Source organism: Orycteropus afer, unplaced genomic scaffold, assembly GCF_000298275.1.
Source record: "Orycteropus afer afer isolate SDZICR_OR568_19922 unplaced genomic scaffold, OryAfe1.0 scaffold00029, whole genome shotgun sequence".
Lineage (NCBI taxonomy): Eukaryota > Metazoa > Chordata > Mammalia > Tubulidentata > Orycteropodidae > Orycteropus > Orycteropus afer.
Window position 1 is genome coordinate 6,586,651 of NW_006921616.1, and position 23,148 is coordinate 6,609,798.

At 38.9% G+C, this 23,148-nt stretch overlaps 1 protein-coding gene across 1 annotated transcript in view; it reads left to right on the top strand.

Annotated features, from left to right (window-relative positions):
• LOC103192547 (GPI ethanolamine phosphate transferase 1) overlaps positions 1-23,148 on the top strand; it is a 110,689-nt gene that overhangs the window by 64,325 nt on the left and 23,216 nt on the right. Inside the window, exons 11-21 of the mRNA XM_007935542.2 lie at positions 275-330; positions 2,444-2,522; positions 4,061-4,243; positions 5,576-5,715; positions 8,854-8,953; positions 9,058-9,150; positions 10,260-10,351; positions 14,213-14,321; positions 17,204-17,312; positions 18,598-18,700; positions 22,641-22,743. Of these exons, the coding sequence (XP_007933733.2) occupies positions 275-330; positions 2,444-2,522; positions 4,061-4,243; positions 5,576-5,715; positions 8,854-8,953; positions 9,058-9,150; positions 10,260-10,351; positions 14,213-14,321; positions 17,204-17,312; positions 18,598-18,700; positions 22,641-22,743 (1,167 nt within the window). The remainder of the gene's footprint in view (positions 1-274; positions 331-2,443; positions 2,523-4,060; positions 4,244-5,575; positions 5,716-8,853; positions 8,954-9,057; positions 9,151-10,259; positions 10,352-14,212; positions 14,322-17,203; positions 17,313-18,597; positions 18,701-22,640; positions 22,744-23,148) is intronic.

Below are 23,148 nucleotides of genomic sequence, written 5' to 3' on the forward strand. Positions count from 1 at the left end.
CCACCTGGGTCCCTGTGGCTGACTGTTCCTCTGTCTGGCTTCCTGTCTTTTAATCCCCTTTCTCCTGCTCTTCTGGCCTGCTTCTTTGGGTGTCCCTGAGTTGTCTCTCCTTACCTGTATCCCTTGGGCACTAGGCTACCAGAGCTCCTAGTAACAGAAAATTCAACTATTTAACCATCCCTGAAGAACCATTTTAATGGATGTTTATATATTTTAAAAGGAATTTTTTTTTCTCATTTATAATATAAAAAATATTTTCATACTTGGTTCCCAGGTGAAAATGACTCAGAAAAAAGAAGTTACTTTGCCATTTTTATTTATACCATTTAAGTAAGTATATTACATTTTTTTAAAATTTAGCTTATAGAAAGAATTTCTCACTGAGTTCTATACTGATACTGCTGTGGGGCAGTATTACACCTATTTCAATTTCTGTTTCTTGATTCTTAGGAGTCAAATTCTGGGCTCTTACCATTTGAGTCCTATCATGAGCAGGAAATGAACATTCTGAATTCAGTGAAAGTTAAATGTGTTCAATGAAAGCTGAAAGCAAACTACATACGCTGCCTCTAGGCAAATCGAACTCACTGCCATCAAGTCGATTTCAACTCATAGCTACCCCTCCTTGGGTTTCTGAAGCAGGATCACTACTGAAGTAGATTGCCCAACCTTCTGTAGATTGTCAGCCTTCTGGTTAGGAGTCAGATGCCTTAGGCACCATGCCACCAGAGCTCCCATGGTGTCTCTACTCTTCTTTTATATTTTCTTGAATGACAATGTCAGACTCTGGGAAATGCAATAAAAGGACTTAAGGGTCATGTGACAATAGTGATGCTTGTTAGTCTTTTCTAAAAAGTTTGGAAATATTGGTGAATGATGATGTAGTTTTAAAGATGACGAAAGGGCAAATTATTTCAACCTATGCGAAAAATATGATCACCAAGATCCTATAATGTATCTCAGATTTGTAAAAGGGTCCAATGGGATTCATATGGTAATTGCATACACTATTTTATCCTAGTTAAAAAATAAGTAAGTTTCTTCTTTGATACATTGAAGACTACTAAAAAGAATTAAAAATAAGGATATATCCAGTCTGACATATACTTAAAATCCTTTGTTGTTGATCATGGCTTCCAACCAATTCATTCTGGTTTGACCTCCTGCTGAGAATTTGCATTTCAACTCCAGATATACTGAATCAGAATCTACATCTTAACACATTCTCCAAATGATTTTTGTGTATACGTAAGAACCACCTGTGATTTATAAGAATCACCTGGGATTCTATACAATCAACTGATGTCCAGGTGATCCCAATGCATAGGAACCCTATAGGAAAGAGTAGAACTAACCCCATAGGGTTTCCATTTTCCTCCTGTGACAAATACTTGTTGTTGTTGTTGTTATGTGCTATCAAGTTGGACTGGACTCATAGCAATCCCTCCTTGGGTTTCCGAGGCAATATCACTACAGATGTAGATTGCCCAACCTTCCTTCTGAGGAGTGGCTGATGGATTTGAACCACCAGTCTTCTGGTTAGCAGTCAAGTGCCTTAGGCCCTATGCTACCAGAGCTCCTTAAAAAAAGAAACTCGAAACTAAAATTGGGTCCAATGTATACTAATGGTATTCCATGAAATGACCAGCAGGTGTCACATGACATTGTTGTTGTTATGTGCCGTTGAGTCACACTTGACTCATAGCGACCCCTCCTTGGGTTTCCAAGGCAGTTATCACTACGGAAGTATATTGTCCAACCTTCCTTCCCAGGAGTGGCTTGTGGGTTTGAACTGCCAGCCTTCTGACTAGCAGTTAAGGGCCTTAGGCACTATTTGCCTACGTATGAATGACATTTAAAAGGAGGAAAACCACTTTATATTGGGAAAATGTGTACTATAGGGGCCAAAGTGGGGCAATAGAACATTTTTAAGGAAAAAAACTCCATGTAATGGGAGAAATTAGATAGAGTTCTTAGGAGAATACATGTTTCAGGAAATAAAACATGGAGGTGAGAAGGAGACATTGCCACTAGTAGCAAAAACATCTCTTCTAACTTTGGGACCTTAAAACCTGTGAAACCATAAGTTACTCCTTGGAAGTGTTCAGATAATCAGTAGCAGTGAAACTGAGCTCAAGATTCGCTTGTTTATTTTAATTATCCTTGCTTTTCAGTTAAAAACATATATATATATATATATATATATATATATATATTTTTGTTGTTGTTGTTGTTTGCCCTCGAGTCGGCCTCAACTCATAGCGACCCCTCCTTGGGTTTCCGAGGCAGTATCACTATGGAAGTAGGATTGCCCAACCTTCCTTCCGAGGAGTGGCTGGTGGGTTTGAACCGCCAGCCTTCTGATGAGCAGTCAAGTGCCTTAGGCACTATATATAATTGGAATAAAGAGATATTTTAAGCACATGTAATTTTGTTTTTATAGGTTACTTTCTAATTCTAGACAGCTCAACAGTTTAAGGAAAGCAAGATCTTATATAAAGCAAGGAAAGCATGATGACGTAGTGAGTATGAAGTCTGTGTGTATAAATTGCTGATCTTCATTTCCATGGTGGAGAGAGGTGAGGTATGTAGATGAAATGCAAAGGGAGCAGCCAGGGAGCTTTCCTGAGCCCTCAACAAAGGGTTGAATATCTTGACTGTAAGTAGCTATTAACATATACCAGAATGAAAAAAAAAAAACAACACTGCTATCAAGTGGGACAGACTCATAGTAACTCTGTAGGACAGAGTAGAGCTGCCCCATAGGGTTTCCAAGGCTGTAAATCTTCATGGAAGCAGATTGCCTCATCTTTCTCTTGGCTGGTGGTTAGAACCAATAGCCTGTTGGTTAGCGGCTGAATGCTTTAACCACTGTGCCACTGGGGCCTCTTCATAATATATGTACATTTTTGTAGGTTAACATTGGAATTTAAGTTCCATTATGCTATTTTTCTGTGATGACAAGATATATTGCGTATTAAAGTCACCATACTTACATATATTAATTTAGAATAAGATATATTTGTACTTTTGGAATTACTATCAGAAGTTTAACAATTCATATTGGAGATTTGCATCTTCCCATTCCCAAACCCAGTATGTTTTCCTTTTTATTAGTATTAATTATTTTCTCTTTGTTAAATTGTCTTATAAATTTTACTTAAAAAAAAAAAAACCTCACTGCCGTTGAGTCAAATCCGACTCATAGCAACCTCTCATTGGGTTTCTGAGGCAGTATACAGAAGAAGATTGCCCAACCTTCCTTCCTGGGAGTGGCTGGTGGGTTTGAACCTTCAGCCTTCTGGTTAGCAGTCAAATGCCTTAGCACTATGCCACCAGAGCTCACATTATAAATTTAAAGTAGGAAAGAATTATATTTCCCAAATTGCCTAAGTAATACCAGGCATTTTAATGCTAATTTTTATTGTTTATAAAATAATAATCCACTTTCTTTTCTAAATCGTTAAGAGATATGTACATGTATCTGTATGTATATATATCACTGGGTGCTCTGCTGGCATAGTGCCTCAGGCACTTACTTGACTGCTAACCAGAAGGCTGGTGGTTCAAATCCCAAGACATTCCTCGGAAGGAAGATTGGGTGATCTACTTCTGTAGTGATACTGCCTCAGAAACCCAAGAAGGGGTTGCTATGAGTAGGATCCAGCTCGATTGCAGTGAGTTTGAGTTTATATATCACTAAATGTAGATATTTACTGCTATTTTATCATTGATTTGGATAATGTGATAGGAGAACATCAAGAATGATATTAATGTTGGCCTCAGTCATTTGAGGGTTAGTGAATATTCTAAAACACTACATATTTTTTTTAAACTATCATGGAGAGTTTACATTTAAAATGCCCTTTCCTGTCATGATTAAAAAATCAGTGCACTTTATTCATGACTTTTTAATTGTACTGTGCAAGAAGGCCACAGTGTGTCTAGGTCCCTCACCTGTAGTTACTAACGACAATTTGAATAAATGATTCGGCTATTAGGAACTTTACAGTTTTCCTTTTCTTTCTATGTGGCAAGTTATATTTTTCTTTCTCCATAGATCTCTCTGTGCAAGGAGCTGATGCATCTTGCATTGAAAGGATTGACTTATTATCACACTTACGACCGATTCTTCTTGAGAGTCACTGTTGTTACTGGTTTTGTGGGATGGACATCTTATGCCTCTTTACTGATCATCAAGACTCATTCCAACCTTACAAGAGGTGTTAGTAAAAAAGTTAAGGTAGGTCCAGAGAATATAATGAACATTCAAGTACTAGTGTGAAATACTGCGGCTATGGAAAGGGATTTAATCAAATCAACTGTTATAATTCATGCAATGTGTCAGGCATTGTATTAAGCTAACCCTTATTAATGTCTCATTTGATTTTATTGTATAAGGTCATTTATTTTCTCAATTACCTTTATTTCTTCATCTAGAAAAAAGAAGGATATATTAATACTGGCCCTGTAACTTCACTGGGCTATGAAGATTCTTTATAATTTAATTTTTCTCTGGTATCACCTCTGTTGACTTTTGTTTTATCTTACAACTATTTAACAGGCTATAAGCCTTCTATGTTCTTTTGGACAACTAATTTTAAAAATTAGAGTACATTTAACTTTAACTGATTAAAATGTAGCAGCTAAAAGGGGAAAAACTTGCTTCTTTTCCTGTTGTTCCTGCTGTGCTAGGCTTTTTTTCTTCTTTTTAACTTCATTATTATTCTTACTACGTTGCAGATGAGAGAGGAGGAGAACAGAACCAAACTTAAGTTGGTGTAGGTATAGCTGAGTCACAGGAAACATCCATCTTTCACTTTATCACCCCTGCAGATTGCTATCCAGCGCTCTTCCTCATTTCCACCTCGCGGGTGGTAAATTAGCGTCCAGGCCAGTTTACCTTGGTCTTCATCACTATCTTCATTCTGGATTTGTGTGATTATTTTCTGATTATCAGATTCAGGTTAAACACTTCTTGCAAGACAACTTCCTTGGTGTTGATGGGGACTGTATTTTTACCCAAATAACACTCACCTTCTATAGTCTTTTCTCAGCCTCTCCCCATGCAGGAATTTTTGTAAATGTACTATGCTAATTTTTTTACACTGCTTATGAAAATACCTGCTGGGGAAAGGGAGCAGTTGGCAAACAAACATAGAAGGTGATGTTATTTGCATAAAAATGCAATGCTTTGTACTGCATTATATTAGAGATGTCAGTTCACCCTACTGCCAGTGATACTAACTTTGCTCACAATAGATAATAAAAGCCAGAACTCTCCTTTGTAATGTTCTTTTTCCTCTTTGTAATTAATAAGTAAGCCTTTAATGATACTTTCAGAGCATGAAAATACTCTTTTCCGTAACAACCTATCACCTGGTAGCTTTAGTATCTGTTGTGGAGCCTTGCTAGAATCAGTGACTATGAAAAGTAATAGAATTCTTGATTACTCATCTGGTTGTAGCGGCATTGGAAGCAGGTAATATACTTTCCTTACTTTACAAAACTTCTTTTAAAGATGTGTCATTTAGCATGAGTTTGGAACTATTTCAATGTTTTGTTTGATTTTCAGAAACCAAGCCGGTTCCTGCCATGTAGTTTTATAGCTATTGGCCTTTTAGTAGCATTTTTCCTGCTGATTCAAGCCTGTCCCTGGACTTACTACATATATTGTTTGTTGCCAGTGCCCATATGGTATGCGGTTCTAAGAGAGTAAGGACCACATCTTACTTCCTCGTTTATTTATTTACTTTTCATCTACAATTAAATGTGTATTTGAAATAGTATAATTTTCTGTAGCATAGTTATCAAAGACGTATTTATACTACTCTCTAATTATCAAGTCCTCTTAATTTATTTGTACATATGTAAATACAATACATAAGCATCCTTTTTGTTTTATCTTTTCCCTTTTGAATGCAATTCATATATTGGTATCACCCTCTGTTGGGTTTGGGAAAGGTAATGGAAGAGGTATAACTAAGATTTCCCCTTCCCTAATTAAACAATAAGGAGCTCTGGTGGCATAGTGGATAAGGCATTTGCCTGCTAACCAGAAGGTCAGCAGTTCCAACCTACCAGCTGCTCTGCTGAAGAAAGATGGGTCAATGTGCTTTTGTAAAGATTTACAGCCTTGGAAACCCAATGGGGTCACTGTAAGTTGGAATCGACTCAATGGCAGTGAGTTTGGTTTTTTGGAATTAAAAAATAAATTCTGTATAACTAACAGATCAAAGAAGAAATCACAAGAAAAACTAGAAAATAAGATGAATCGAAATGAAAACACAACATACCAAAACTTTTGGTAGGTAGCTAAAGTAGTGCTTCAAGGGAAATTTATAGCTACATGTCCCCTTTTTCAGCAAACTTTGACTTGTGTGTGATATTGTTTGATAAATTCTACATTCTGTTGAATCATTCTGTTGAATTCTTTGGAATGGATACAAATACATATCTCTTCCAGTCTGTTGGTCAGGTAGCTGTCTTCCAGACTTCTTGGCATAGATGACTGAGTACCTCCAGTGTTGCGTGTGTTTGTTGAAACATCTCAATTGGTATTCTGTCAATTCCTACAGACTTGTTTTTTGCCAATTCCTTCAGTACAGCTTAGACTTCTTCCATTAGTACCATCAGTTCATGATCATATGCTACTTACAAAAATGTTGAGTATTGATCAAATCTTTTAGGTATGGTGACTGTATTCCTTCAACCTCGTGTCATTCAATGGGAGCTCTGGTGATGTAGTGCATAAGGCATTTGACTGCTAACCAGAAGGCTAGCGATTCAGACCCACCAGCTACTCCTCAGAAGAAAGACTGGGCAATCTACTTCCGTAGTGATACTGCCTTGGAAATCCAAGGAGGGGTCACTATGAGTCAGATCCGATTTGATGGCAGTGAGTTTGGTTTTAGGTTTGGTGTCTTACAATATTTTGCCCGTAGAATCCTTCAGTATTGCAACTTGAGCCCTGAATTTTTTCTTCAGTTCTTTCAGCTTGAGAAATGCTGAGGCATGTTCTTCCTTTTTGGTTTTCTAACTTTAGTTCTTTGTGCACTTCATTATAATACCTTACTTTGTCTTTTTTGAGCTACCCTTTGAAATCTTGTGTTCAGGTCTTTTACTTCATCATTTCTTCCATTCGCTTTAGCTACTCTGTTCAAAAGGAAGTTTCAGAGTCTCTTCTGACATTCACTTTGGTCTTTTCTTTCCTTCCTGTCTTTTTAATAACTTTATGCTTTCTTCATTTATAACGTCCTTGATGTCATCCCACAACTCGTCTGGTCTTTGGTCATTAATGTTTAATGTGTAAAATCTATTCTTGAGAATGGCTTCTGAATTCAGGTAGGGTATATTCAAGGTCATATTTTGTTTCTTGTACTTTTCTTCAGCTTCAGTTTGAACTTGCACGTGAGTAATTGATGGTCTGTTCCACAGTCAGCTCCTGGTCTTGTTCTGACTGACAATATTGAGCTTCTCCATCATTTTTTTGCACAGATGTAGTCAATTTGATTCTTGTGTATTCAGTTTGGTGAGATCCATGTGTATAGTCATCATTTATATTGTTGAAAAAAAGTATTTACAATGAATAAGTCATTGGTCTTGCAAAATTCTATCATGTCATTTCCAGCACATACAAGGACAGTGAGATTTCATTTCTCACATTTGGATCACATTATCAGGATGTACCAGGCCCCGGAGAAGGACATCATGTTTCGTAAAATAGAAGATCAACAACAAAGAGAAGGATCCTCAGTGAGATGAACTGACAGAATGGCTGCAGTAGTGGGCTGAAGCACAGCAACCAATTGTGAGGATGACACAGGACTGAGCAGGGCTTCATTTTGTTGTACGTGGGGTTGCTGTGATCCAGAACTGACGTGATGGTATCTAACAACAGCAACGATAATATGTCCCTTAATTAGAAAAAGAGGAAAAATCTCAAATCAATAACCTAATGTATGATTTTAGAAAACGAGAATAAAAGGAGCAAACTAACCTCAAAAGATGAAACAGAAAGAAGGCTAATTTAAAAATTAAAGTGGAAATAAACAGACAAAGAGAAAACTCAAATAGATGGTTGGTTGAAAAGTTGAACAATATTGACAAATCTTTAGCAAGAATGACAAAAAGGAGAGAAGAGAGTCATATAATTACAATTAGGAATCAAAGTGGGACCACCATTCAGAATTACAGACATAAAACGGATCACAAGGGAATAGTGTGTGCCAACAAATGAGAACACTTAGATGCAGTGGACGCTTCCTAAAAAGACACCACCTGCCCAAACTGAGTCAAGATAGAGAATCTGAATATACCTGTGACGATCAACAGAATCAATTAATAACTTTAAATTATTTTAAAACTTCCCACAAATAAATTTTTGTTCGTTACACTTTAGTCCTAATATTATCAGTATACCAATTGCATGTAACTGTTTCTAAATTAAAACCAAACAGTATTCTTTGTCATTGGAGTTTATGTACACCAAATCTTCCACTACAAAATTTCTTCATAAACTACATTCTACATTTTTTAATAATCCTTAAATTGAAAATTACCTGTTTCTCACTGTGCTCAAAGGTGTTAATCTTCGCTATACATAACCTAAATTTGTTTTTGGAGTGGAGCCTAAGTACACAGCCCTGGTGGCACAGCCTGTAAAACACTTGGCCGCTAATCAGAAGGTCGGCGGTGTGAATATTCCAGCTGCTGCATGGGAGGAAGATGGGCAATCTGCTTCCTTAAAGACTGACAGCCTTGGGAAGCCTGTAGGGTCGGTATGTGTCAGATCAACTCAGTAGCTGTGAGTTGTAGAGGATAAGTAGTCTCTTTCTGTCATCTTTTCAACAGATTTCAGGTTATTCAGGACCTTGTCGCCTCACTGTTGACCTTCCCTCTGCATCATTTTGTTGGCTGGCTGTTAGTCTTTACCTTGGGAATTGAAGTATTGGTGAGTAATTTACCAGATTACAGCATTTTCAGATTGCTCTCAGATCTATGTAACTAGTGTTCAGTGACCCTGTTTTTCATTTCTCCTTTGGAATGCGTTACTAGGTTCTCAGTTTTTTCTACCGCTATATGCTTACAGCTGGACTCATTGCATTTGCGGGCTGGCCATTTTTCACTCGGCTGTGGACTCGAGCGAAGGTATGCATACAAATTTTGTCATAGGACAGACTAGTAACTACTTTGTTTGGGTCTGTGTTTAACTGTAGAAATGTTTCTTTCTTTAACAAAAGGGTAGAAAGATCCTTATGTAAAGTGCCTAGTCCTTTTGACTTCAGGATTGAGGCTGTCTCTGAAGTTTCAATGATTCACAGTCTTTCATATCAACATGGGCTAGGGATGTGATGATTGAAATACTGTAGCATCAGAGCTAGTCTGTCTTTCTCTGAAGCACGTCCTGAATTCCTGGAACCTGAAATCTCTAGATGGTGGAGCAGCCAAGGGACTGCCCAGAGAAGCCCCAAGAAGCCCAGTCACGTAGCCGGAGTGTGCTGGGGACTGGCTGCAGAGGCACCACCTCCCGCTAGGCCTGTGCCACCTCCCCAGCTCTTTCACAGATCAGTGTTTCCCCCCGAGAAGTAGATAGTCATGACAGACTACTTAGAATAGTTACTCCTGAGTTTCTTCCTCTAGCTAGTGGGAATTCCAATGCGCACCCACAGAGTATTCTCATGTTTCCACTTTTGATGGAGGTAGTGGGAAGACAGAATTACCTTCTTTCTATGTTTGAGAATTTAAAAAGATCTCCGCGTAATGGGATTATTGATCATTTTTGTCTTAATCTAATTACAAAAGTATTTTTACTTAGTTCCCATCTGCGCTCGAGTATTTGATCACTATTGCAAGTCAGCTTTCTTGGCGGTGCAGTCAGTATGCAGTGTAACACAAATGGAACGAAGCACGTGCATTGAAATAGGAGGCCGGGGGTTAGATGGTGGCCATTTCTTTCACTAGTCATAGGCCTGGTACTTACACCTTCACTCCTGTGAGCTCAGATTCCTCATCTGAAGTGCTGTGAATAATTAAACCTCCCCTAAGGTTGTTGTGAGAATTAAATGAGATAGTGCTCTCGGCTATCCAGTCCCTTCCCTAGTATGTGACAGTCGCCCATGAATAGTAACTATTCCCTTTTCAAGTAAACACTTGGAAGGTTTTGCATTTCCCTTTGAGTTTCACAGCCATGCAGTCTGTGCAACACTGAGGTCTTCTGTACCATGTGTGTCTAAAGTTGACTTTTCTCTTTATTTTAGGTCATGTCACTGAGTTGGACTCTTTTCTCTTTGCTTCTGGCGGTGTTCCCAATGATGCCTGTTGTAGGACGAAAGCCAGATATCGCCCTAGTGTATGAACAGTATTTTCACTTTTTTGACCTTTAAATGCAGTTGTTTTTCTTAACTCTATGAAACATGAACCTAGTTTTGTTTACACATTTAAAATCCCTTGAAGCAATGGGAAATTAAAATACTAATAGGAAACCAGTAATAATTATTTACCCTACTAGTTCTTGAGCAGCACTAAATCTCGCTAGAGATGCTTCCAGACATGCATAAATAAGGAAATTGTGCCAAGCAATGATTACTTAACATGCCCTCTCAAAAAACCTTTGTTTCTTGTGAAAAAAGTTCTATTGCAATTAAAAAGGCCAAAAGCCGTTGATATAGTCCTTACCTGCCTCTGAACATGTCCATACTTAACATGACTTTTCCTACTTTCATCTGAAGGTTAAAATCTCCATGGGAGGAAAATGCTATTTTTCTGAGAATTATCCATGAGTTAATCACTCAAACTCAGAATAGTATTCTTCCTAATTTACTTAATTCCTCTTATTGCTGTTATATTTATTTTCCTTCATTCTGTCCTGTTTTGGTTACCTAGTGCCGCTCTGACAAGAATATACCATAAATAGGATGTCTTTAACAAACAAGAGTTTATTCTCTTTCAATTTGGGAGGCTAGAAGTCCAATTCAAAGTGCCAGGTTCTAGGGACTGGGTAAAAGCCCCTCAACCTTGGGCTTCAGCTCTGCCTCCTGCTCCCAGCCCACTGAAGCTGGAGGCTTTTCTTCACTCAGCTGCTGGCTGCTGAGGCTGACGAGCCCAAAGGTGACAAGTAAAAAGGCACGGTCGTGATATTATCAAACCACATGGCAGGCCTTAATTCAAGTCCATTAAAAGTCCCAAGATCGGCAGAGCATGGCAGGCTGCTGAACAACGACTTGGCTACATGCAGGATTCAATCACGCCATAAACTAGAGAACATTCCCAAAGCTGTTTCTTCTATATGGGAAGCAGACTACACCCCTAAAGCAGCTACTCAGCTGCTTGTGGTAGATCTCACCATGGAGTTGATTGCCAGTCTCGTCATGGGGAATAACTGCCACCAGCTGCCCAGCCACTTGACCAGGCCCTGCCAAGTTGATACACAGACTTAACCACCACAGTCCCAAATAAATCTGTAAAATATTTGATGACCTTTCTTTGTGACTAATTTTACCTTTGAATTATTATTGCCTTTGAATTATTTTACCTTTAATTTATTTGCATCTTCTGCAGGTTCCCTTTTTGCAAGCTGAATGATCATTCTCATTTGATGTTTCTTCTCTTGCTTCTAATCATGTTAACATTTTTTCTTTCAAACTTTATAGAAACAATGAGTTGTTAAACGTTTCATCCTGATTTCTCATAAGTGAGAGATTAGTTGAAGAAATACTAACCAAACAATAATTTTAACAAATCTGTGTTGATTTCATGAGATTGGCACATTTTATCACACTTTGTGTAACATCAGTATTGAATGGATCAAAAATATTTCTATGAAGTCTGTTTATTAGCGGAGTGAAAAAAATTCTTTTTATTTATGACACCAACTATCTAAGCCATACTTTCATTATAGTACTTTAGTCAAAACATTTTGCAGTTATTATAAGCTATGAATAGTATTTGAATAAGGCAAATACAAATTTTTCCATTTGTTTTTCACCTGGGTTGCTCTGTGAGATCTTAATAATGCTCTTTTTTTGTTCTCTGTATGTGACTCCTCTCTTTTGTCACTTTCTGTGCCTATCCATCCTGCTAAAGCAATGCTGACACACTTGAGCGGGCCTTGTTCTTAGGCGCCACGTCGTCCGTTCTGACCCTGTGTGCAGCAGAATGAGACGCTGCCCGGTCCTGAGCCACCCTCACGGTTGCTGTGTTTGAGCCCATTGTTGCAGCCACTGCGTCAATCTTTCTTGTTGGAGGTCTTCCTCTTTTTCATTGACCCTGTAACTTTACCAAGAGTGATGTCCTTCTCCAGGGATTGGTCAGGATTTATCTCTGGTAGCGTAGTGCCTAAGGCATTTGACTATTAACCAGAAGGCTGGCGGTTCAAACCAGACACTTCTTGGAAGGAAGATTGGGCCATCTACTTCCATGGAGATACTGCCTCAGAAACCCAAGGAGGGGTTGCTATGAGTCTAAACAACTTCATGGTAGTAACATTTTTAGTTTTTAAAAGGAAAATAAATTGTGCAGACATGAGCCAAATGTTGCTTTCTTGTATACATTTAAATGAAAATTCCTAAGTCACTTATATTGGGTTTCTAGCAAATATACTTACAAATTTTTTTTCTGTCTTGATTCCTGGAGTCATTTCCTACCTACATTTTGATATCTCATAACCTGTCCTATCTTCAGACAGTTTCAAACACTGATGTGTGAAATTTTAAGGATAAAAATGAAAGTAAAAGCAAAATTGCATATAATATAGTTGATAACACCCCTGATGTCCAAGGAGTTAAAGTATCAGCTTATTACAAAAGAAGAAAGAAAGGAAGGAAAAAGAGAAAGAAAGAAAAAAATATTAAACAAAGCAAAGAACCTTGCTCATTCATAGTTATTTTTTAGTAAGTTTTATGGTTATGCAGTTTAGATATGTAACTCCTTTTTTTGGTTGTGACTGTCAAAGAGAGTATTTGAAGACTCTATAGAAATGAGCTTTTTCAAGGGATCCAGGTTCACTTTCTCCCTGAGTGTCCCAGCTCTGTCCTTTGTTTTCTCTTATTTCTCTTTTCTACATAACCAACTTCCCTCTTCTCGGTTCTTTCGTGTTGTTAGGTTCCTGATTCCATCCTCAGTGTAACTTGAGTTGTCTTACTCAGATTGTGGTGAGAAATAGAGCTCAAACAACAGAACATTGTGTCCTTGAAAAGGAGGTCTGGGGGTGCAGTGCCTAAGGCATTTGACTGCTAACCATAGGTTGGCGGTTCAAACCCACCAGCTGCTCTGTGGAAGGAAGATGAGGCAATCTGTTTCTGTAAAGATTTACTGCCTTGGAAATCCAATGGGGATCGCTATGAGTCAGAATCAACTCCATGACAGTGGGTTTGGTTTTGGTTTGGGTCCTTGAAATGCGTTATTTTGACTTCAGTAACCATACCATGCCTGATAGTTTTGAAGGCATATGACTGTTACTGTGTAATTTGTATTACTGTACAAATGCTCTTATGAGGAGATGCTGGCAGTTGAGCACTGACTATGTCCTTCCTTTCTTTTTACCAGGGCACAAGGTCAGTAATAGAAAGGAAATGTGTTCTGCTGAAAATAGTGCAGGCTATAAACATAGGTCCTTTTTGTAAGCAGAAGCACTTCGAATCACAAGATACATATTTTACATACTGATTATGTTTCTTTTGTTTTCTAGAAATATTTCTAAGCCAGCCCCCCCCCCCCAAAATCAAAGATATTTTAAAAAATAACTGCTGTTATATTTATTTCCTCTCAATCTGACTCAAATCTTTAAATTGGTTGATTACTTTTCTTTGAAAATAATTTTATCTTTAAATTATTATAATAAATAATAAATTACCCCATGGTGCCTGAGGCACTTGACTGCTAACCAGAAGGCTGGCGGTTCAAACTCACCGGCCACTCCTCAGAAGGAAGATGGGGCAATCTACCTCTGTAGTGATACTGCCTCGAAAACCCAAGGAGGGGTCGCTATGAGTTGGTCCCACTCCATGGCAAATAACAATAGCAACAGTAGTATCTTTATCCTAAGATTTTTTTGTTCCTTTGTAACTGTGTGTCCATTTTGCTGCTTTATCTAGATTAAACCAAATGACTAAGAGCTTCTCTATTAGAGTAAAACGTTGCATATTTTCATTTGTTACATCTTCAATAAATATCTTAAGGAACATTTTACATTGCAAATTGTGTTTTAAAACAGAATGGATGCAGGCTTGCTGGTTCTTCTGCTATCCCTGTTTGTTATAACCTTTCTCATCCAAAGAAAAGGTCATTTTGTAAGTGAAGAGCTATTGATATACCCATTACAGGTCAGTTATAGATTTTTAACACTGTTACACTATGACATCTTAATGCCATTCAATATCATTGTGTTAAGCCATTCAGTTTCCTACAGCCGAGAAAATAGATTTTGTTTAGGATATTACATGTAAATATCTTCTGTGAAATGAATGGAATAGCAGAAATATTAACAGGAGAAAACCCAAAGAGGCCCAGAGAAAGAGGTTAAGGAGACCTAAGAGACACCTGTTCTGGACTAGAGCCTTCATTATCCTCTCCTTGTTAACTTCAGGAAGAAGTTAAGCCTCTTTGAAGTGAAAGCAACCTGTGGGTGTGTTTATATGAAGAATAATCATTGAAAACTTCAGATGATGTCCTAGAAGAAAAGTTTGGAAACAGCTTTGAACTTGATGTGTCAAAATTGAGTCAATTTCACACATGCTTCATACTAGCTATGTGATTTTAAGTAATTTAACTTTTTTTTTTTTTTTTTTTGGTCCAATCTGTAGAGATAATATCTCGTTGGGTTGGGAGAGTTAAAGAAGTAATATAATGTAATATTCGGTGAACGAGTTTTTTTTTTTTTTTTTTTTAATGGATAAAAGCCAGTTGTTTTTCTCTCAAACATAAAGAACATATTTAGAACACTGAGAACAAGAAAAACCCCTGTGAATTTTCTCCAGAAATTTCCCTTAGTGGAAAACTTAGAAAATAGGAAAAGATTTCTAAGAGAACACTGAAAAAGATCCGACACCTGAAAGCTGGTATCATAACTACATTCCCTCATGGCAAGTAGCCACTGAGGCTGCTTATGTACAGCCAAACACGCCATGGGCTTTCATTTCGTGATTTGGAGGTATAGGATCATGGTTTCATGGGACATCCGAGTTAACTGGCCTAATAACGTTTTTAGTGCTTCTGTTCTACTTCCTAGTTCACTGAGTGGTCCCTGGGGTCTAAAAAGCTTGTAAGTGGCCTTTACTCACCTGGAGCAACAGAGGAAGAAGAAAAGTCAGGAATAGGAGGAGAATATGGAATGTGTAGGAGCTCTGGTGCCATAGTGCCTAAGGCATTTGACTGCTAACCAGAAGGCTGGCGGTTCAAACCCACCAGCCACTCTTCGGAAGGAAGATGGAGCAATCTACTTCCATAGTGATACTGCCTTGGAAACCCAAGAAGGGGTCGCTATGAGTCGACATTGACTGAACGGCATATTACAACAACAACAACATGGAATGTGTGGCTAATTGCCTCCATGAACAACTACCTCCTTTGTCTTGAGACCAGCAGGACTGAAGGGTGCCTGGCTACCATTGCTGAATATTTTGATCCAATAATTCATAGAGGAATCCTGAAGGGGAAAATGCAGAAGAGAATTTTCAGATTCTCATGGAATCCAGACTTTCTGGAACCATGGAGGGTTCATTCATAAACCCCTGAAACTATTGCACTAAGATAATGTTTAAACCTTAGACCAAAAATATCCCCTGAAGTCTTTTTAAAATTGAATAATAATTTAGTTTAACTAGCAAAAAAGTTCTACCTTGAGCTTTATGCTCTTTTAATTAACTATATGGGACCAATTTGACAACAGCAACTAGAAAGGTCAGACAGGAACCTTGTTGTTGTGTTGTTATTTGCCGTCGAGTTGGACCCGACTCATAGCGACCCCTCCTTGGGTTTCTGAGGCAATATCACTACAGAAGTAGAGTGCCCAACCTTCCTTAGTTTGATAACTCAAAGAGTGTAATCGATGTCAGTAAATTGTACATGTAGAAACTGTTGAGTTGGTGTATGTTTTGCTGTGTATTTTCTCAACAACATAATTACAATTTAAAGAAAAAATGTTATTTATGAACAACAAAGAACGTACAGAAAGAGAAGAAATATTTTGTCAAAGATCCCTCAAGGGGATAATGTGGAACAAAATTCAAAAATACAGAAATGACCAGAATTACTCGTCAGATAGAGACTGGTGGAACCCCCGAGACTATGGCCCTGGGTTACCCTTCAGTACAATTAAAGGGGCTTTAGGATTAAAGGAACCCTGGTACTAGTGGTTAAAGCACTAGATTGCTAAATGGAAAGGTCAGTGATTTGAACCCACCAGCTGTCCCATAGGAGAAAGATGTGGCAGTCTGCTCTTGTAAAGATTACGGCCTTGGAAACCCGCTGGGGCAGTTCTACTATGACATTTAGGGGTGCTATGGGTCATAATCACTCGCTGGCAATGGGTTTGGTTTTGGTTTTGAGGATTGTTTCATAGTTTCAATGACTTCTTAAATAAATGAAAATATGAGAATAAACTAAATATATGTCTATGATTAGGGGATGAGGCTTCTAATTTGATCTATAAAAGAGCTTATTTTATTCTTAGGCATTGTTTAGCTCATTTCTTTAAAATGGCAGTTCATCCGCAGACTGAAAGTTTTCCATGAAGAGTATTTATACTTCTTGTATCCTCAGTTGCAGGGACATACTCAGGTCACACATAATTGGTGAGTGAATAAATCAGGTTTACAGTGAGGAGAGTCAGAGGCAGTAAACCATTGTCAAGGCCCCTAACTTCTTGAACCCCAACACATTTGTAAATACATTTCACCATCTTAGTTTCCATGATTTAAGAAACGTTCAGTGTTGATGAAGATACTAAGAACTGTATGGTAATGCATGCTAACGTGTTCTTGAAACTATGAAATGAATCAGTTAGTGCTTGCAAAGGTGGGCCTATGCTTGGTGTAGGAGTACTAACACACCTTGGCCAGACGCAGGTGAGCTGCCTTTTAAAGTTGGCTCAATTTCAGTGGCCTTTTGGCCAGATTGCATTTGTTCACAGTGCTTTTCTAAGCAATCTTTTCTTGTGTATAAGTTGGATTGGTGATCTGTTCTCTGGTTTCCTGTTTGTTTCCAGATGCTGAGCACAGTGCTGTCCATTCTTGTTGTGAACAGCACCCATGGCAGTCTCCTCCAGAAACAAGGGCTGCCTCTTCTGAATCAGACTGTTAGCTGGGCCGTGCTAGGTGAGCAGGCGCTGAAACCAAAGGGGATAACTTTACATCGTGCATTTTTGAGCAGGGGGTGTTGCCCCTAATGGGGCAAAAATTGTTTCTTGGAGGATGGAAACAGCTTGCTTCTTTCATGTGTTCAGTGCAGATACATGTATGTTTATAAACAGACAGGCTTGGTCACATACATAGTCCTCCTGTGATGACAGTGGCTGTTACATAGCTCTCTGTCCCCCATTACTTTGTGAGTCACCTAACTATCCAGATTCATATACACGGAAAAAATCCAAAGCCTGTTCATCAGAGACTATTTTAAATATAACATGCATAGTCTTAAATCCTGCAGTGATTTAATAATGATAAGGAGCCCTGGTGGCGCAGTGGTTAAACACTCAGCTGCTAACCAAAAGGTCAGTGGTTCAAACCTACCAGTGACCCTGCAGGAAAAAGACTCGGCAACCTGCTCCCGTAAAGATTACAGCCTAGGGAGCCCAATGCGGCAGTTCGACTCTGCCACAGGGGTTGCTATGAGTCTGAAAAGACTCGACAGCACCTAACAACAGTAATAAGAAAACTGCTAACATTTATTAAGCATCTACTACATGCCAAGCACTATGCTCAGAAAGCACTTTATAGGTGAAATTGTATTTAAACCTTACTCACAATAACTTTTTATGCTTACCTCTACTGGACCAATAGAAAAGCAGCTTAGGTGGGTGGGTTAACAGATTTGCCCAGTTACTAATAAATAATTGAACCAGTATTCCATTCCAGGTCATTTGTCTCTATATGCTGGGCACTAAATCATAACACAAATTGCTCCACTAACTGAGGGGATTCTGAAGTTATGCACGTTTCCTTTACAAAACAGAGATGGGAGGAGGTTACATTTTACTGCCGCTTTCATCTGCCCACCTGTGATGGGAAAGGGTTTGTTGTATTTTGTGTAGGGAAGATCAATTTCTGGAGAGTAAGTTAGCTTTGAACTAAGATATAAATGCCTAATTAAGAGGAGAGTTGCTGAATCTTGAGTAATATTTATTTCATTGGAAAATTATTATTTAGAAATTGGTATTATCATGAACTATTTAATCCAAAATATAGCTAAAACAACCAATTATAGTTTTAATTAAAATGAACAGGGTGTCAGATTTCTTACCGAAATGACGAGGGTGAATCCAGCCTCGTGCTGAGGGTCCACACGAACAGTCAATGCCCCGAATGATGGTAACGACTGAGGCTCCAGCGCTCTCCTGTGTGTCTCCTGTGCTGTCCCAGGACCTGCTCTGTTTCCTTGCAGCGTCCTCCTTGGTTGTGCCACTGCTGAGTCCTACGGCTGTCTTCCAGAGACTGCTTGGCATATTTCTGTCCTTGATGCCAACCTACCTTCTTCTGAGCACAGGGTATACACTTTTATTCTTTTTCTTTTTAACTTATAGGAGAGCATTTAAAATTATGTTTTGATATTTTCTCTCCCAGTATTCAGTATTTAGAAATGAAAATGAATATTGAACATGGATCGTGCATGTGTGAGTATTCTCTGCTTTGTAAGAACTATGTATGACTTGGTCTGTAATCATCTGGTTTTCTTTTCCTATCTTTTTCTTAGTATTGATTGTTGTCATTTTCTGTTTTAATTTACTGAAGTTGCTATATTTACTATGATTTTACTACAGTGTTAAAACTTGTGAGTAGGCTGGAATTTTAACCTTTTACATTTAAAGATCTTGGCTTTTGTTGTATTCCTTTCATATACTTGAAATTACATATTTTTCATTGAGTTTAACTCCCGTGGAGTGGCTGGTAGGTTTGAACTGCCGACGTTTTGGTTAGCAGCCCAATGCATAACCACTGTGCCACCAGGGCACCTGAACATTTTATTTGCTTTTACTTTTATTCTTACATAAATCATAATCTGTATTTTCCTTTTCTGTGGGGAGCTTTCAGAACACTTTCCCAACAGTAAATAACCAATTTTTATTTAAGATTTAAATTTTCTTATGCAAAACAAACCCCCCCAAACCCAGTACTGCTCCTGAAGCATTCTTTAAAATTCAACAAAAACAGGGATTCATTTGTTTATGGATTTTCCTTTAGTCCTGTTTATATCCTTAAGAAGGTGCAAAATTTAAACATTACAATAAAGAATGGAATGAAAATGTGAATAAATACCATGTGCACCACAGCTGAAATTTTGGCTCGTATAAAATCTGATTAGGAGCTCTGGTGGTGTAGTGCCTAAGGCACTTGACTGCTAACCAGAAGGCTGGCAGTTCAAACCCACCAGCCACTCCTTGGAAGGAAGATGGGGCAATCTACTTCTGTAGTGATACTGCCTCGGAAACCTGAGGAAGGGTGCTGTGAGTTGGGTCCGACTCAACGGCACATAACAACAACAACAACGTTAGATTAAACCTGGGGATGTGACTGCTGTGCTGTCCATGGAGCAGATGCTCTTCCCTTAAATGATCCTTCCAGGCCGTGCTGGGTCTGGGACTTGGGTTCCCTCCGTAGGAACGTGCTGTCTCCAGCGCGCCCCCTCCAATGCCAGATAAAGGCTGGGTCCTTGCCTGTTTCCCAGGCTGAGGAGAAGGCATTCAGTTTTTCAACATGATGTTAGTGGCCTGGTTACCACAGTGCCTTTCTTCAGTGCTGGTTGTGGGAGCTCCCTTCCAATCTGAAGTTTCTGAGAGTTTTTATCAGGACTCTTGAATTTGGTTGAAGCCTTTTTGTTCTGCATCTGTTGATGTGCTCATATGATTTTCTTACTCAGTCTTTAATGGTATGGCTTACAGTGATTTCTTATGAATGTTGAACCAGACCTGCCTGCCTCATACTATATGTCGAAAAGTGGACATTTTAGGTAACGATAGATTGTAGCAACTCTGGATTGTGTTTCCCTCCGTGGCGTGCTGGTCGTAGCTGTTTGTGTGTTTGTTTACTGAGATGCAGGGACAGATTTTATGAAATGTGTTTCTTTCACAGTGCACACCTGCTGGTATCTCTGCTTAACATTTTTTATTTCTTGTTCTTATTTTTAAGCCTGACTTCCTCAGGGTTGCTGCTGTGTCATTGGTGCTCAGGGGCCAGCCAATGACTGGTCAGAGGCTGTTCTTAGCCACTTGAGGCAGTAAGGCTTGCACCCTTTTCACTGGGTCTGTGCGTGGCTTCTTGATGCATCCAAAGTTCAGGCAGGTTCTTAGTCTGGCTTTTACTGTCTGCCGTCACTAGGCCTCACATTCCAAAAACCCAAACCCACTGCCACCGAGTGGATTCCAGCTCCTGGGTTAGCAGTCAGCTGCCTTAGGCACTGTGCCGCCAGCACTCCTTTTGGCCTCACTTTCACCCAGTGGCGAATACTTCTCTGAGGCCCTCCCCGTTCTCTGCGGAATGGCTGTGCAGTCTTCCAGGTCACAGGAAATAAGTAGGACTTTTTTTGGATGCTACTAAAATATTAGTAGGATGTTTAGGCCCAATTTGGATGTCTTATTCCTTGGACCTGTGTACTAAATTGTTATCAGTTCTGCAGGTCTCTTGCTTGCTCCAACCAGTGTCAAAACTTCGGGCTAGGTATGATTTTGTTGTTCTTGATCGTTTGCCATTGAGATCACTATTGATTTTGACAATGCCCTTAACTAACCAAACCAAACTCACCGCCGTGGAGTCAGATCTGACCCATAGCGACCCCTCTTTTGGTTTCTGAGGCAGTATCACTACAGAAGTAGATTGCCCAACCTTCCTTCCGAGGAGTGGCTGGTGGGTTTGAACCACCAGTCTTCTGGTTAGCAGTCAAGCGCCTTAGGTACTATGCCACCAGCCCTTAATGATAGAATTTTTCCTCCCTCTGCTCCAAATAAAGTCATCCCACTCCTTTTCCCCAGTAGAACTATTTTTCCATATGACCATGGAACAGGAGGTTATCTTCCTGCCCTGGTAGAACTACTGGGGCACGTAACCGTGGAACAGGGTGTTATCCTTCTGCCCTAGTAGAACTACTGGGCCATGGGATCATGGAGCTCCAGGAAGTCTGGGAGCACCCAGGCTAAAATTCCACAGACTCTCACTGTTCTTATCAAGGGCCAGTAGATTTGCTTGAATAACACTTCTTAATTATTGCATATTTTTGTTCAGTTTCCAGAGTCTTTAAATGGTTGATTTAGACAAACTTGTCCAGTGTTAAGGAGCTCTGGTGGCGCAGTGCCTGAGGCATTTGACTGCAAACCAGAAGGTTGGTGGTTCAAACCCACCAGCCACTCCATGGAAGGAATACTGGGCAATCTACTTCCATAAAGATTTACTGCCTTGGAAACCTAAAGGGGGTCAGTATGAGTGGGAATCAACTCAACGGCAGTGGGTCAGTTTTTTGGTTTGGTTGTCCAGTGCTATCATGCCTGTTTAGGGAGAGGATCTACCAGGCTTCCCACTCAAGCCTTTCTTGTTATGCAATGTCTTCTGTCCTGTAGATTTATTACACGTTATTTAACCATTGTTATATTTTGGACATATAGATGGTTTTCTGTTCTCTTTTTTGTAAACAATGTTATAACCAACATCTTTATATGAGAATCACAGTGCCTGTGTTTGATTATTTCTCAGGATAATTTTTAGAAGTGGAATGATCATATTAGTAAATATATATTAATATTTAAAGTGTATATTTTAGATTCTTGATATGATGTTAGGTTGACTTTTAGGCATCGTAGATGCCTGTCTGGAGAGTATGAGTGTGCTTTATTCATCGTACTCTTGCCAACACTGAGTGTTTTGTATGCTGGTATTGTAGTATCCATTTCTCTGGAACTTTGTCTTAATGCATTTTATTTTTAAATTGTTTTTGTCTCTGTCATTTACTTTATGAATGATTTTAAATGCCCTACTATTTTACATTTAGCTTATCTATTAAGTTAGTTGGCAGCTCTGGTGGCATAGTGCCTAGACATTTGACTGCTAACCAGAAAACTGGCGGTTCAAACCCACCAGTCACTCCTTGGAAGGAAGGTCGGGCAATCTACTTCCGTAGAGATATTTCCTTGGAAACCCAAGGAGGGGTCACTATGAGTTAAATCAACTCAACAGCAGTGAGTTTGGTTTGGTTTTGGTCTACTATTTTAAATACAGAATGATTTCAAGATTTAATAGGAAGAAGGCATTGGAGTTAAAATTTAAATGTTAATATCTTTTTCTACTTTTTTCCTTCTGGAAAACTAAAGAAAATTTAACTTTTGTGATTTTGTGACTTAGATGCCTCATCAAGATTATTTTAATGTTAGAATGGCATCGCCGGATAAATGTGCATTTTTATTTATTTGATGTGTCTTCTTTTCTCCTCCCTCCCTGGCCTAGGCATGAAGCTCTCTTTCCGATAATCTTGTTCTGCTTGATGTTCACCTGGATACACATGGAGCAAGAAACCCTTCAACTGTCTGGCGTTTCCTACAAACAAAAGGTGTCTTGTTAAGATCATGACCTGGTTTGTTTGAGAATATTAAAACCTCCTGAATATGAGGAAGTTACAGTGTTGTTTCATCCAAATGCATTCTGCTTTAATTTCACAATGGTCGATCTGCTTGCCTAAGAGTTCCAACCAAGAGAACGTCATGGAGCAGTTCTACCCTGTAAAACGAAGGTTGCCATAAGTTGGAATTGACTCAATGACCACACTGAAGGAACTTTTAGTAAAGTTTATTTGACAGGCATTGATACTTTAGGTAAACAGGTAATTTCTGAGGAGATCTTGTACTTATCATAGAAAAGCACCCCCCCTTTTTTTTTGGTTCATAGGCAGTATATCCAAAATCTAAACTTAACCTATCACTATCAAGTTGATTTTGACTTGAAGTGATCTTATAAA